The sequence below is a fragment of the Ostrea edulis genome, chromosome 7 (genome assembly GCF_947568905.1).
Source record: "Ostrea edulis chromosome 7, xbOstEdul1.1, whole genome shotgun sequence".
Taxonomy (NCBI): Eukaryota; Metazoa; Mollusca; class Bivalvia; order Ostreida; family Ostreidae; genus Ostrea; species Ostrea edulis.
The window spans coordinates 43119087-43136123 of NC_079170.1; the positions used below are offsets into that span (position 1 = coordinate 43119087).

Here is a 17037-nt window from a genome sequence, read left to right on the forward strand (position 1 = left end):
TCAAGCTTATGTAGGTTGTATGTCGATGATAACTCTCTACATTGTTCTTCCAATATATGATATCCAACAATTGAATAATTCATGACTTGCACAAATTATAGACTTGTGGTCTAAACGACAGTTGATGAATTTTAATCCTTTAAAAACCGAGGCTATGGTTTTTAGCAGAAAAAAAAAAATGCTTACCAGGTATTTAAGATGTTTAGAGATTCAGAATTGTTACTTAGATTTGAGTCAACACACATTTTAAACACTTCTAAAGGTGTCATATCCTCGCATGATCTCAGCTGATCAACATACACTGATTCATTACTAGCCAACGCTTACAAGAACCTGGGATTGCTTAAAAAACGAAATTTAAGTCAAAAGTCAGTTCTAAAACGTTATCGTTTTTTATACATGTACACTACTTTCGTAAAACCCCATCCGGAATATGCATCCGAAGTAAGGGTTGTGTGTTCAAAACGAGATTCTGAAAAACTACAGCGAGCAGCTGTACGAGTAGTAACCTGCATCTCTCTCTCTCTCTCTCTCTTTAGAAAACGATGTGAACCGCTTATTGATAGACAAAGCACCAAATCAAGATCAATTTTGTATAAAGTTTAATACAATATGGTTCCTGACTATCTCAAAAGCATATATTACCAAATACACGTTGATACGAGTCAAATTATATTACCAGACAGTCACAAAATTTTAGCATTTCCAAGTGTATATTGATTACGTACACTGTATCGTCTTTTGTTCCAGTAGTGATAGACGAGTGGAATTCTACATCTTTGGAAGTTTAAGACAATCTGTTACATTCGTTTAAAAACTGTCTACGAATGTCAAAACCACGCCTCCTCCATATTTCTCTCATGGAGAATTTTAATGCTAATGGAACGTAATATATACACACTAGACCGAGGCCATTCTTTACCCAGAGTTCCGTGTGCTACTCGCACTACATTCTCTCCCCAGAGATCCGTGCGCTACTCATTCTGTAGAGGTCACGTCATCAAGCTAACACTAATGATGTGAGTAGCACGTGACCTGTGTGTACACAATGGTGCCCTACTCGCACTACGAAGCTTGCGTAACGCGCCCTCTGGTGAGAAAATGAACTGAGGCATTTGAAAAGATTTATGAATAGTAGATGTAATTAAATAGATCATTGACAGTCCATAACTTGCTCCTGTGGAAAAACAGGAGACACCTACCATTTCTTTTTCTCTAATAATTTAAAATATTCCATTCTTAGGAATGGCTTATTTAATGTTATTTTTAGAATGAAAAATTTACTCATAGTGGGTAATCATGTACTACTATGGGAAGACAAATCCATAAGTATAAAATATTAAAGACAATTAAGGCAAATTTTCTAAGCGACAAAATTGCCTATCGCACTGTAGACTAGCCTATAGAGTACTTCAATAAGTTTAAGCATTACATTATATTTGCACACATATTTATAACATCTTTTATGTATAACTTCTTCATGCAAGAAATGACCAATGATGCCATTATTCGTATACATGCATAGAATATTATATATGTCTATAAATATATTGATCATTTATTTCTGCATTTTGTTTAGGAGCTCATAGGCGTAGCTTGGGTTCGAATATTACCGAGGCAGGGGGTCTGGGGGGCTGCTATCGACATTTTAACAACGTAAAAGGTGGGTTTTTTTTTTTTACCGAGGCAGCTGCCTCGGTTGCCTCAATGGAAGCTACGCCACTGGAGCTTAATTAATATATTGACAATAAAATGTATAAGAATAGCTTTTCGTTGTTTTCCTGAACACAAAATATTGATTAATTTTTAAAAGAGAAAAAATCTTCCTTCCTTAATTTTTACCAAGCTTTAAAATAATTAAATTCAAAGGTGATTTAACTTACAGTTACTTGAGTAGTAATTAAAGGGGTGATTTCAGAATACATGTTGGGCAATTAAAAAACCGGAAGCACCCACCTAGGATCACTATCACCCACACATATCTCATTATTTCTTTCTCCCCTCATCCCACTTACCCTATGGTAAGTAGGATAAAGATGAACCATTTTTAATGACGTGAAAGACATTCATTTGAAATTCAATATTTTCCCGCCACATGAGATAGATGGCGTTTCCAAAGATGAGACAAGTCGACTTCCTGTACCGAAAACAACAAAATCCCCTTGAAACGCTGGCGAGAAAATAAGCTATTTCGGTGAGATTTTCATCAATTTTTGTTAAATGAACGTTTTCCCCAATCTATTTACTTGAAATAGAGCCTTCGTTATTGATAAATAACCTGTCATAACAAAGTCTCAATCCGCGCAGACGCAGATAGCATTGCTTCAATGCTTGTCCCATCGAGATAGCGGTGCCCACTTTTATTTTCCTTCATAAATATGTAGAAATTACGACCAACATTACGTGTCTAAGCCCTGGAAATTTGATTTCATTCCTTCTATATACAACAGATCTTGCAACCGATTGACTGGTCAGACCAAGTTTTCGTTGCACCTGTCTGTACTATCCCTTGTTCGCGCAAGCTCGAGTGTGGCGCAGTCGCACCACAAAATCTCATCACCTGCCCGTGTCCCTGCGCACGCAGTGTTAAATTTGCTAACAATGTTTACAAACGAAGCACGTAAGAGGAGAAAATGGGAGAAAAGAAAGAAATGTACATGTATGGATGTATTAAGCTAATCAATATGGCCGTTTTCACAAATATAATTATCTCCCTTTAGCATGTTACCCTCCATATAGATATATCAATATTTACTGGTGTTAACTCAATGAGACAAAAAAAACGCAAGAACTTTACGCGAGTTGTAATTCATTTGATATCAATAAAAAAAATGAGCCTGGGTAGTTTTACTTTGCTTTAGTTGTTGCAATTAACATGCATACGGTATGGTCATCCCATATTGCACCCATCTAGCTTGCATCTTCACGGATCAGTGCCCCATATTGTTAGAATGCCAAAACATACAATATCTGAAGGATGAGGACATAGCAGGAAAAAATTTTCACTCTCTCCATGAATGTCCAAATTCGACATTACAAATTTGATTGTGCAGCTTTTGATCATATTGTATATATTGCATATAAATTAACAATGTAATGCATGTCCTTTGGAATAAAACGGTATGTTTTCACCCAAAATTTAACCTTAAATTCATTACTGGTTCAAATGTCATGAAGATTATACCTCCATTACACTGTACCTGATTACATTGTAATTAAATGTAGTTTTGCACAATTATTATTGTGTATGCAGGGCTCGAAATTAACATATGCCCGTCAGTCTGACTGGTTAAAAATCTGGCGGGCTGACATACATTTGTTTTAGTCAGTCCGATGGGACTGGTTAATTTTCTAAAGCATCATTTTGGTAAATATACTTATGAAATCTTATACACGCTGCACATTTGGCATGCTTCGATCTGTAGATGTCAGAGGCAATAAGTTAAATTTCATTTTATTAGCATTAACGAAATATGTTTCATTATTTCTTGAAAGCTCTGTTGGACTGGTAAATTTTTCAGCGGACTGGTTGAAATTATACCCCATCAGTCCGGCTGGACTGGTGACATAAAAAGTTAGCTTCAAGCCCTGGTATGAACTGTCAGTAAAGATTTTGAAGTCAAGAATTACATGTCAATTGTGACATAAAGATTTAAATGTCGCATTTCAAATGATGAATATTTTGAAACTTGAACTTTAAAATTAAACAGATATGTTTAAGTGAATCTTTTATAAATCTCTCTTGTCCTACTAAATTTGCATGAGGTGAATTGCAAACAAATTTGTAGAAACTAAAGATCTCTAAAAATTTTCAGAATGTGTTTTTGTTTTATATGGGGGGAAAATTCCATTCTTTTATAGATTGAAATATGATCTGCCCCTGTAATTTATTGATATTTCAAACTTAGAATAATCTTGAAGCTTGATGATCATCAACAGTGACAATACATGCCCAGTTGCATTCACTACGCCTATGTCCACAAACATTCTTTGGACTTCATCTTTCAGGTTGTGAAACTCCCACTAAACGGCATCGCCTCCTATTGGACCCAGGTGGGCAGAGCTAAATTCTTCGCTCCGATGATGAATAATCTGGTCTCCAGTGGGGGTGCCATTCAGGGTAACTTCACCATGACGACCTCCATGAACTCGGGGATGATCAGCGATGATCTCAGTGAGCCGAGTTCACCAGAGAGCTCGTTTGATGCCTCCGACTTGCTGGGATCAAACAGCATTAATGACGAGGTCACAGCACAGTTAGCCAGTTCAGGTACGACAGATTTGACGACTGAGAATACGATGTTATGATAATCGCAGACAAACAAGGATTATGGGGATATTTTGTATTTAAAGACAAGTGCGAAACTTGTTCTTGATGAAAAAATAAGAAAACATTGTGCACTCCTAACATTCTACAACTTCAGAAAATCAAGTAAAATGGCACAATTAGTGTATATTATTATTTGAATAGTATGAAAAGTATTAAAATTTGATGCAAACTAAGACAGGGCCTGTTATGGTGATTATCACTGATTTTATTACTGATTTTTAGGTACAATAGGAATGGCTGCCGCTGCAGCAATTGCCAGTGGCAGAAAACACAAGAGACCTCATACATTTGAGACCAATCCATCGATACGAAAACGACAACAGACCAGACTTCTAAGGTAAGCGGGGATGTAATTCAGTATACTTCGACATAGACTTAATCTTTTTTTTTTAAAATGATTCAGGTAGGTTATTATCAAATTAAAAGTTGTAGATTATTGAAAGCAAACAATGTACAGCTGTCATAGACAGAAAAAGTTCTATTAATACATACACAGTGTACAACACTAGAAAATATATAAACGCTAGTCAAACATACTCTCATGAGTTCTCATGATTTTTACCTCATTTGCATACTGTTCAAACCTCACTCACAGTTGAATCACATTTGATTCAGATGTGACGAGGTTAGGAAATTCTGTACGGACAACGCTAGTCCGGTAGCCTGAGGCTAGTAAATTTTGTCCCAGACTATCTGAATATCATTTATAAGTAGTCCGGTGGACTACTAAAAAATTCGAACTCTGTACTTTCTTGCAAACTTCCTTTCTGCTTTCATTTCTATTGTAAATCGGTATGAATACAATGAACTTATCTTTGATGGAGCTGACTAAATTGAATGTTACAGTGTCACTACCGAGCTTAGAACTATATTCATAATACATCATACCGTGATTCAAGCAGATGGTGGTTTAATGTGAGACTCAGAAAAAATAGAGGCTTAATTCGGTCTTCAAATTTTCATTTATTTGTTTCAAAATTTCGCATTTAGACTTTGAAAATCAGGAGAGGACAAGCCCCCTCCTGCACTTTCCCCCCCTCGTCGCTTTGCGATTTAGTCGTCTGCCTTTGGCAGAAGGACTAGTCACTCTACAGTTTTAAACATCTGTGCTCTATCTCTAATATTTGTAATGTGTGGTCCCTTGTAGGAAGTTGAAGTCCTGTATAGAGGAGTACACAACCCGAGTAGGACAACAGGCAGTGGTGCTGTGTTGTACACCAGGGAAGTCTCAAAACTCTAACAACTACAAAGTCTTTGGTTCCCAGCCATTAGAAAATGTGGTAAGTAGGTACTTCAGCCATTAGAAACTGGTAAGTAGGTTAGGAACTCCAGCCATTAGAGACTGTGGTAAGTAGGTTAGGAACTCCAGCCATTAGAGACTGTGGTAAGTAGGTTAGGAACTCCAGCCATTAGAGACTGTGGTAAGTAAGTTAAGAACTCCAGCCATTAGAGACTGGTAAGTAGGTTAGGAACTCCAGCCATTAGAGACTGTGGTAAGTAGGTTAATAACTCCAGCCATGAGAGACTGTGGTAAGTAGGTTAAGAACTCCAGCCATTAGAGACTGGTAAGTAGGAACTTTCATAACTTGCAGGTTAGGGATCTCCGGTGGATTTTTATTTGGTCCTGTAAAATTTCTTGGCACTACCAAATTTTCATTTATCAAGTTATAGGATATGATGCACAAATTATATGTCAAGTTTCCACCACTTAGATGTAAACAATGTTCAGTTTGTACCCGAGACTTATACAAGAAAGAATAGCTATTATCTTTACATGAAGGCAAGCATAGATGTGCAAAGTATAGGAGTGACTGTTCCTGTTACCACAAACTTTGAATGGTTTCAATGGAGAACAGAATAAAATGGCACTCACGAAAGACATTGCAGTAGTTACTTATTGAGTGACAAACCTCTATGATATCTACTTGTCTAGAGTTGCATATGAGTTCTAAGATGTTACGGCTCTGAATGATCCTGTTTTCTTTTCCCAGATAAGGAATTGTAAATCAGTGGTGCTACAGGATTTAGAATCTACCTTAGCAGAACAAGTCCCACAGTCTCAAGATGTCACAGGCATGCAGGAGTTACCACCCTTGTCCATCGACGGAATTCCAACTTCAGTTGACAAAATGACTCAGGTTCAGTCAGCATACATAAGAAAAATTGTGAAATGATGTGAAAACAACTTTATTGTCTAAGAATATGTGTAAAAGATGCACTGATTTGTTAACTTTTGATATACAAAAGCACATCCTGGGTAACTGTCACACACATGCTCTGGTAACAGGAAACACTTGCATTGTGCCGTGTACCTACAACATGTGATCTAGGCCTAATTGGTTTTTTTATGTTCATCATAGAATTATGGTATGACACAGTGTGTTTGTCTGTCCATCTGTCAGCATGTTGTGGGTCAGGAATATTAAAACTTAAACGATCAAAGATCATCAAACTTGATAAACATGTTCTCAATGATTAGAGGAAAAAGCCAATCAGCATGTTGTGGGTCAGGAATATTAAAACTTATACGATCAAAGATCATCAAACTTGATAAACATGTTCTCAATGATTAGAGGGAAAAGCCAATCATTGAAAGGGACTGGTTCACAATTTTTGAAATAAAATATTTTTTCAATTTTGATGTTAAACATTGAAAATATAACTCATTTATTGTTGACAGCCAAAATTTTTACCTTCTGAATGCTAGAATAAAAGCAATATTTTAGCCTTAAATCCGTGTTATGTAAACAAAGACTTGAGTCTTTTTATGTATAGAAACAACCCAGTGAAAAATAAATTTTGTATGGTGTCCGGATAGGGCCATTTGCAAAGCGTAACTGCGCGTTAGTCACAACACGACTAAGCGCCAACGAGCAACGCGCCTTTGCGCTTTCACGACAACAAGCAACACACCTTTGCGCTGTCACGCCAACAAGCAACGTGCCGTCACGCCAACAAGCAACACGTCTTCGTGCCATGTTGCTTGTTGGCGCGTCGCTTGTCTGTGCGAAGGTGCATTGCTTGTTGGCGTGAGAGCGCGAAGGTGCATTGCTTGTCTGCACAAAGGCGCGTTGCTTGTTGGCGTGACGGCGTGTTGTGACTAACACACAGTCACGCTTTTGCAAATGTCCCTATCCGGACACCATAATTTTGCAATATAAAGCATCTTAATTTTGCATAGTAAAGAATTTTAACTTTTAGATGACACATTTTGCCCAAAGAATGCTTGAAATGTAAAAGATATGATAAACTTGGATCGATATCCATTTCTTTTGAACATTTCGTAAACAATAACATACTGCAATCTTTGTTTACAAGACAAATAATAAACTCTATAAATGAGCTTCTGTGATATTGTATAACCTTAATTTTTATGTGAAATCTTTTAAACACATTAGACAGTAGATTTTGATCATTAAAATTGATAAACAAAATTTTGGGGAAAATCATGAATCAGTCCCTTTAAAGTCAAAGGCTGAGGTTAAACTTATATGATTACAAGTTTAGTATCATCAAACTTGGTACACATTTCCCCCCTGATCAGAGGAAGAAACCTATTGCTTTATGCCTGTCATAGATGGGTCATATTTATGGTATGAGAGAGTATCTGTTCATCTTGTGTTTGTCATTTGTCTGCTCATCCATCAGCACCTTTTGGGAAGATAAAAAGAGTGCTAAGAAGGCTAGGATTATTAAACCTGATCACATGTTCCCCATGGTGAGGTGATTATGGCCGTTATTTTTTTAAGGTCAATGTCATACTTTCATGAGTAATTAGGCCAACTAAAAAAATACATATGTTTTCATTCCCCCAAACAATTTTCCGCCAGCCCTAACATTTTTTAATCGGCAATATATGCAATTTCAAAATATACAGCCTTTTCCATTAACAATTCTGTTATTAGATGTTTTCTCAACATTGAATGAACACATTTACAACTAGCCTGACCTGTAATGTTTTGTCTCTCACTTTCAGTCTGATATTTTAAAAGAGACAAAAAAATGTCATAGTCCCTTTGAACAATTCCATGAAATTTTATGAGATTGTCGATCAATATCACAATGTCAGTGTAAAGTGTTTACTAAATTAAATGAGGTACATCGTACATGAGGTGACAACTCCTGTCCAGATAGTTGGAGAGTGACAAAAAAATGTCTTCTTTTGTTTCTTATTTGTTATATGTTCTTTTGTAGGCGCAGCTGCGAACCTTTATCCCAGAGATGTTGAAGTTTAGTACTGGACGTAGTAAACCAGGGTGGGGCAAGACCGAGTGTCGTCCCGTGTGGTGGCCCAATGATGTCCCCTGGGCTAATGTACGCAGTGATGTCAGAACCACAGAGCAGAAGAAAAAGGTCAGATTATCATCGAAAAGATATAAAATCCCAACAAAGTTAGAGAAACCCAACAAAGTCTATGTAGATGTGTGTATAAAATGCACTTGCCTGGGGGGGGGGGGGGGGGGGGGGCTACTCATTTTAAAGTTGTCACTTATGAGTTTTGAAAAAGATCACTTCCCCATGTGTCAAGAAATGGAGTTTTGTTCCCTTCTCTTTAATGTAGCTTCTGAAGCTTGACATTTTTAGTCTACAGTTGACTGTCGAGGGTTTGAACTTTGATCTCTCAAAGTTCTTGATTTCTCCAAGTGAAATCACGATCACAGTTTTTCTCTCAATGTAATGAAACATGTTTACTCTTGATCTCGCAAACATCTAATCTCTCAGAGTTCTTGATTTTGGTTTTATTGTTTTTCACTCTTCATATGAGGATGTGGTGGTAGTGTACATAATGTAGATGCCATCAGTCAAGTGAATAATTATTAACACTTGTACTTACATGTACCTGAATAACTATGAATGCTTCATCTTGAGATAGATAATTGTTTAATTACAAGTACAATTTTAATGATAACTGGATTCTGAAGGATGCGGTGTAATTTTGAAAAGTTTGTTTTGACGTCATTTTGATAAATTTATGTAGAGACATGCCAATAAAAAAGTGTGACAAAATGACCCCCAGGATGTTGTAAATATACACTTCTAGTTACTATAAAATCTGAATCATAACGTTTTAAATTTCTGGATTTAATTCAACCTTCGATCTCTCAAATCCTCAATCTCTTAAAGTTTTATCAAGGTCACTTAAACTTCGAGTAAACTGAAGTTATGGGTTATGCATTTGATTGGAGTGTTAATGCTGTTAGAGTTTGATAAGTACTAGCTTGTACAAGTTTATATATGTGGCAGTCAGACAGGTTTAATCGCCAGTGGCCAGATAGCTCAGTTGGTGGAGCTCCTGACTAGAGATTCAGGGGGCCTGGGTTTCAATCCTGGTCTGGTCCGTCACATTTCCTCTGTTCCCATTACATATTTATTCGAAAGATAACATTTGATTTGCAACATACAAGCCAATTACTGAAATAAAACTTTAAGACTGTTATAGTATGCTTTTTTGATATTTTGTTTGAAACTGAGTCTTGTGTGTTCTAGGTGTCTTGGACAGAAGCCCTTCGAACCATAGTTAACAACTGTTACAAGCACCATGGAAGAGAAGATCTGTTACATGTTTTCGAGAGCTCGGAACAAAAGACAATGTTACAAACTATAAATAACCCTGACGGGACGATCTCTGTGATACAAATAGACACCACTCCCAATCAGGTGGTAACATTGCAGGATGGTACCCAGGCCACAGTGGTGCATACTGTGAGTTATCTCCCTTAGATTGAGTCTCATATTTAACTTTTATAGGCTGGTAGTGTTGTTAATGGTCAACAAATTAGTGACGTGCAAGAATTAAATTTTCACATTTTTAAAATGTTTTTATGGAATTTTTTTTTATTTTTTTTTTACAGTTTCAGCATTGTGGTATCAGAAAATTAATTTAACTGTGTTTGATAGTATGTTGCAAAAGTATTAAAAGCGAAATATCTAGATCAGTGAGGAATCACCTGATTATGCTGTTGTCCCAGTGTTTGCTTTGTAATTTGATGTGCAGTGATGTATACTATTAATTGTAAAAATCTACAAAGAAAAAAAAAGGCTAGCAAAGCATTTTATGTTTTAAAATTTCTTTTATAGCAAAAGAATCCGAAGTTGTTGAGATAAAAATGAACAATTTAGCTATAAAATTATCAAAACACATTTCTGGGGTTTTCTGTTTGCTTTTTGCTAAGCTCAAATGTTTCACATTTGTTTTTTATATATTATATGGTAATATCATTAATTATTTGAGATATTAGTCAAATTTTCCATGATAAATTTCATGTGATGCGGGAAGGTGTTTGTAATTGTAGGTCAATCAAGATGTACCACAGCAGGAAGCAACGCATGCCGTCCAGACATTAGCCGACGTAGCGGTCAATCAGCAGGAAGTAGTCACGATGTCCGGCATGCAGATGACCCCAGTCAGCGTCGAGATAAATTCGGACACTATTGGACATCGCATCGCTCATATAAATGAGGACGGCCACATTGTTCTGTCGGGGGATGACCTCGGAGGATCACAAGGTAGGACTCGGTTGCCGACTTGTAATTAAGCATACCTGTATATGGCAGATATACGTAATTGATACTTTAAATAACTGGTGTATCTCGGCTGGATTGTGTGTGCAGGTCTGTAACTCAGAGGTTATGTCACAAGACTAGAGATCCACAGATTGCAATTTTAATTATATTTAGAATATTTGTTTGTTTTATAGTTCCACAGTTTTGTAATTATTTGGGGGGTCTTCAATTTTCATTTAATATGTTCATAAGTTAGGCATCATTACGATAAGCTGACTAGTGAAACTTCTAAATAAAATGAAATTTCCATCAAGATAATCTGATAGTAACACCGCATTGCACACTTTTTGGAATTGAGAATTTTATTGAATGTAATGAGACACCTCAATATCTTGGTACTTGAAGTATTATAATGATCAATTTTACATTGACTTTTGGTAGGATGTTAAAAGATTTCAATGAATTGAATTTTTTCAAAAGGTTACATGTCCTTATCTGTGTGATACTTTGAGCCACTTGATCACAGGATGCATAATTCTCTAAAGCAACATGATTTATAAAAGCAGAGGTCAATTGTTTATGTCCAGACATAATAAGTTATAAACTTAAAACGATAAGATATAATCTCCGTTTATGTTTGTCATGTGAAAGTTTGTGATCAGAATCAATTACGTAGCTCAAATGCCTTAAAACATCTAGTAAAAAATTGGAACTTTGATTTGACCTAATTCTATGAGATTTTTCTAATTTGACCTAATTCTATGACATTTTACAGGAATTGTGATCCCCGTCTCCTACACCCTCCCTCATTCAGCCGTCGTTTCTGTGACAACTTTTGATGCCCTACAAACACAATCCGGACTCCAAGTCGCCATGGCTCCAATGACAATAACAAAACAAGAAGCGTCGGAGAACATTCAGGAGGAGATCACCGAAGCATCATGTGACATGTCACTGGAGGACAGTGACGATAAATTAGAGTGATCTTGTGGGGGGGGGGGGGGGGGGGGGGGGGGAGGTAGATCTCATCACGTGTGTGGAAATTGGAAACATCTGTGTGTGTTTGTGTGCAAGCTTTCTAATCATCATGTTTTCTGTGATTTTCAATTTAGTTGTTACAAACATTTTGATTGTATGAATATTTATTACATGTTTAATATTCAGTTTCTTATTTCATGTTGAAATGCATCTTGGGTGTATATGTTATATTGTACAATCTGTTTGTTGTCAGCAAGGAGCATGAAATTTCAGTACTGCCTTTCTGGATCAAGTGATATTGTATGTCCTCCGTATTTAAAATTTGTAAATACCAGCCAGCGTGACAAGATTGAAATTTCCGTCTGTAGCGACTGACTGCTAGCGTTAAAGTGGGGTAATCATTTCCAGATATCAACAATATAAAAACGAGTGATATTGACAGTAACACTGATTTTGGACTGGCAGTATGTTTTACACAACAGAAATTACAAACTCAGTGACTGTGAAATAAATTACAAACTCAGTGACTGTGAAGCTCATTCATACTTGTTCTGACACACTGTTGTATCTGTAGATAATAAACGATTTAAAACTTTTCAAATGCTGGATTTCATTCAATACTTTTTCTTGTACACTAAGAAAATTTGACATGTGAACAGTTTTCCAAACACAAGAGGGATAGAACCTCAGTATTTACCGAAGTAGATAAAACGTGATGTAGAGTTTCTATATCTTCTACCTGGACAGTGAATTATGTTTATTACCAATACATTTACTATACTTAGCATTGTAAAACCATATAGCAGGATCATAGCGGCTTTGTAATGCTAGATAGTGCTATGAAATTGAACAAACATCTAGGCTATCCTAGGGTATCAAGTCCCTATTTATTCCTATATTTTCCTATCCAAAAATTGACAGTCCTATTTTTAAAAATGATAAAACAAGACCCCCCCCCCCCCCCCAAAAAAAAAAATCCAGGAGCTGATGCTAGATTGATATTTAATTACATTGTTGTGTCGCCTGCGTTACACGCAGTGGCGACATATAGGGATCACTATCCGTCGTCCTGCGTCGTCGTCTGGCGTCGTCATCGTCACAAAAAATTTCTGTCACAGTTTTCTCAAGAACCACATGGGGCAACTCCCTGATATTTGGCACAGAGCATCAGTGTGGCCAACTGTATTGTGTAAGACATTTTCGAATCTGTCGCTTATCAACTTCCTGTTTGCCGGGACTTAGAATTACTTTTTCAACATTATACGTGATATATTACATATAGAATGAACTAGCAGGCGACACATGTCTTCCGGGGAAGACTTAATACTGAGTTATGAAGAGAATAACTATCATGATGATTGTATAAGAACTGTCTATTGGATGGAAAACTGTCCACATCTGAAAGGATTTTTTCTTTTGTTTATATGTTTAATGTTATTTCTTCTCCAGTAAGATGCTATGCTTGCTAGATTTTTAAGCAGAAACAATAAACTTTTATACCAATTTTTTTTAATAAAACCCCTATTTATTCCTATGAATCTACTGTAAAAATCCCTATATTTACCCTATAAACTGCAAAAAAAAAATCCTATAATCCTATATTTTTTAGACCAAAAGTGGCTTGACACCCTGCTATACCTACGTAGGGATAACGAGCGTCAATTCATACAGTCCATTCTACAGACCTAGATGTCTATCTAGGCTAGCTGCTATGATCTTGAACGCAATCCAGTGCTATATAACCCAAGAAATTCAAATATACAATTACGTACATTTCATATTGGTTATAGCACCCAGGACATAGCTAAAGGGGTTTTGGTGTGTACTAGGCAGGGGTTTATGGGTCCATGGCAAACCCTGAAGGGGGAGGGATGCAGCCCCAGGAAGCCGGTGGATTCTTTGGCATCTTGACAGGAGCTTAGCACCTTCCAGAGGACATGAACTTCATTATTTTGCTCAGATAATTCCATGCATTTTTATACAGTAAAAATAAGAATTGTAATAGAAATTTCAAAATTGAAGAAAATTTCTGTATTTGTTTAATTTTCTTGATATTTTTGGTGAACACTGATAATGAGAAGAGAAAGGATAAACGATGTTTTTTCCTCGAAATGAAATATGTAATGACTTCATCCAACTCAATGGAAAATTCAGCTTTATTAATATATATTTTTAAAATATATTTTGTATATTTATTGCAATTGGACGTGGACACTTTGAAGTAGGTCTTATGGCTAAATACGCCCCTGTGTAGCACTATTGTTACCGACGCACAGAGTGGCGATAGAATAACTCCATTCAGAGGGAGTAAAAGGAAGATAGTTTTATTTCCATAGTAAACATGTACATACCAGTTCCCATTCATATAATTACTCTGAATTTTGAATATCAGTGATATGTTTGACACCAGGGTGGGCAGTGTGACCAGCACAAGATTCTGGACATCATGTTAACGAAGGGATGGACAATGGTGTACATGGGTCTGTACGGACCGAAGCGCTTGGCGAAGTTCCTGGCACACGTCTTCAGGCAGTGGACGCTGAGACGGCTGTACCCGGCAGGACGAGATTCAATTTGGTTGGTACATTTTCCATTCCCGTACAATGTTCTACTGACGTGAACAGCACGTGATATCCCAACTCCATATTCAAAATAATATCCTTTGTACACTATCCAGACGTGTTCAGGCTCTTTGAAGGAGAATCTCTGAGGCGCATAGTTCCTTTTCATTCGGCCAATGCAATCAACGTTTGTTCTTCCGAAGAAGTACGGATATTTCCCGGGGCTCCTCTCTAATGAAAGATAAAATATTAAAGGGACTGATTCATGATTTTCTCCAAAATTCTATTTTTCACTTTTAATGATCAAATATGTTTAAAAGATTTCACATAAAAATTAAGGTTGTACATTATCACAGAAGCTCATTTTAGAGAGTTTATTATTTGTTTTGTAAACAAAGATTGCGGTATGTTATTATTTACGAAATTTTCAAAAGAAATGGATATCGATCTAAGTTTATTGTAACTTTCACATTTCAAGCATTCTTCGGATAAAATGTTTCATCTTAAGTTAAAATGTGCGACTATGCAAAATTAAGATGCTTTTTATTACAACATTGATATTTTACTTGTTTGTTTGTATACATAAAAAGACTCGAGTCTTTGTTTACATAACGCATATTCAAGGCTAAAATATAGCTTTTATTCTTGCATTCAGAAGGTTAAAATTTTGGTTGTCAACATTAAATGAGTTATACTTTTAATATTAAACATGAAAAATAAAAACTAATTTGTTCAAAAATCGTGAACCAGTCCCTTTAATATCGATGTATTCATTTCTAGTATGAGGTTTTGATAATACCTTATTTAACAGCGCAACTTTGTATGCACATGATTATGTCGCCCTTTTCACCAAATAAAAAAAAAAAAAAAAAAAAATCTTATATCGTGGATAAAAAAAAAATCTTTGCCTCATTCTCAACTAAGTGTTATAAGAAAGAATCCTAGATATATACATATATACATTCAGAAATATATATGAGTAAAGAAATATGAAAGAATTATAATGTTTTATAATTTCAATCACAATTTTTAAAGAAAAAGTTTACAGGTCTTTTCTAAAGGCATAGGATATTAGTGAAAGGTAAAATTGTTTGTGTGAATATTGCTAAGACGTATCTCCATGGTAATTTTCTCCCCAGAACTCATCAAAACGAATTCTTATCGTCATGCAATATCGACTCAAAGCTGGGTATTCATATTTCTATTGTACCTCCCGCAAATTTTCATGAAATAATGAATTTTATTTGTTTTTGTGATCGCTTTACGTTAATGTGAAAATATCTTATGATATCGATATTTTTTTCTGTGGATTTTTCTTTTATTTGTCAAGTATCTGTAAATGTCCGAATGCAACTGAAACTCTAGCTTCAACAAACATTGCTCCTTCGCGTAGTCGGTCAAATTTTAATCCCATTTATTACATTTATTGTTCCCAAAATCCGTGGTATAGTGTTCGGTCGTCATCGCCTATACCGATAGTTTATCCATACAGTGTTGAAGTTCTGTAGTTAATCATTTCGAAAGTTACATACATGTAAAAGCCCCACATGTCTCACCAAAATTTGCATAAAGATCTCACCTCTACAATTCCCACCAATTACCCGAAAGTAGGACAGCAACAACAGTCCACAGAGACAAAGCGATATCTGTAATTAAAAATCAACAACGGTACACAAAGCCATATCTGTAATTAAAAAACAACGGTCCACAGACACAAAGCGATATCTGTAATTAAAAACAATAGTCCACGGACACAAAGCGATATCTGTAATTAAAAATCAACAGTCCACAGAGACAAAGTGATATATGTAATTAGAAATCAACAACGGTCCACAGACACAAAGCGATATCTGTAATTAAAAACAACAGTCCACGGACACAAAACGATATCTGATTTTTGAATTACAGATATTGTTCTGTGTCTGTGGACTGTAAATTATCAGACCGGTTGTTTATTTTTAGTCCGAAGACAAAGCGATATCTGCACATGTGATAGTTCTACCGGACTAACTGTTTCATGTATAGTCCATGCTCGCTATATGTACAGAGTACCAACCATGTACAATTTGATACATATATAACGGTGTTTTTTAACAACGTGAATTGAAATAATGATAATGATTAATGGTGATTGGTTTTTATATAGCGCTTTTCCAGCGTATGCTGCTCAAAGCGCTTTACAATACATTATTACCCCGACAGACCTTACTCTCTCAGCTTCCTGGGAAGCATACAGTGCAAGCTGCCATTACAGGCGCTAGAGCACTAACATCCTAACAATATCCTTCACTTCACTTCAACTTCAATTCAATAACACTTCAATTGGTACGTCACCATGGTAACACATTTAGGAGTACATACAATATATACTATTAAGTACTTACTCTGTTTAACATTTTCGTCAGCGACCACTATACTGAGGCAACGCAGACCAGACTTAACAAAACTGAAAATTAAACCACCCAATCTCCCCCAGCCCAGACGTTACAGACGCTGCACGTGAGAGGTCAACACTTCTCTCTTTATCCTGTGGCTGTACGTAACACGAGATAGTAAATGTTTGTAAACATATTTTAAAACCGAAGTTATGTTGACCACCCACATATAGCTAAAGCTGTTACACTGACTAGAGACCGACTTAATATCATAACACATATCGCAAAC

General features: G+C 36.2%; 2 protein-coding genes across 4 annotated transcripts; one reads left to right on the forward strand and one right to left on the reverse strand.

The window, feature by feature from the left end:
• Window positions 1-2082: 2082 nt before the first annotated feature.
• LOC125655669 (DNA-binding protein P3A2-like) lies at window positions 2083-11824 on the forward strand. Of its 3 annotated transcripts, none has more exons than XM_048886056.2 (9): window positions 2083-2194; window positions 4009-4270; window positions 4553-4667; window positions 5478-5610; window positions 6322-6468; window positions 8525-8683; window positions 9818-10033; window positions 10624-10837; window positions 11610-11824. In XM_048886056.2, exons 2-9 carry the CDS (start codon window positions 4081-4083, stop codon window positions 11816-11818), a joined length of 1383 nt encoding a protein of 460 aa, XP_048742013.1. In that variant the 5' UTR covers window positions 2083-2194; window positions 4009-4080; the 3' UTR covers window positions 11819-11824. The 3 variants fall into 3 exon arrangements, with proteins under 3 accessions (XP_048742013.1, XP_048742014.1, XP_048742015.1); XM_048886057.2 differs by lacking the exon at window positions 2083-2194 and adding an exon at window positions 2415-2659; XM_048886058.2 differs by lacking the exon at window positions 2083-2194 and adding an exon at window positions 2415-2653.
• A 2296-nt stretch (window positions 11825-14120) lies between these two features.
• On the reverse strand, window positions 14121-16996 carry LOC125655677 (uncharacterized). Its single transcript, XM_048886117.2, has 3 exons — window positions 16758-16996; window positions 15953-16019; window positions 14121-14604 (listed from the first exon to the last, which is right to left on the reverse strand). The coding sequence occupies exons 1-3, from the start codon at window positions 16767-16769 to the stop codon at window positions 14201-14203; spliced, it is 483 nt and encodes a 160-aa protein (XP_048742074.1). The 5' UTR covers window positions 16770-16996; the 3' UTR covers window positions 14121-14200.
• Between the last annotated feature and the right edge of the window lie 41 nt (window positions 16997-17037).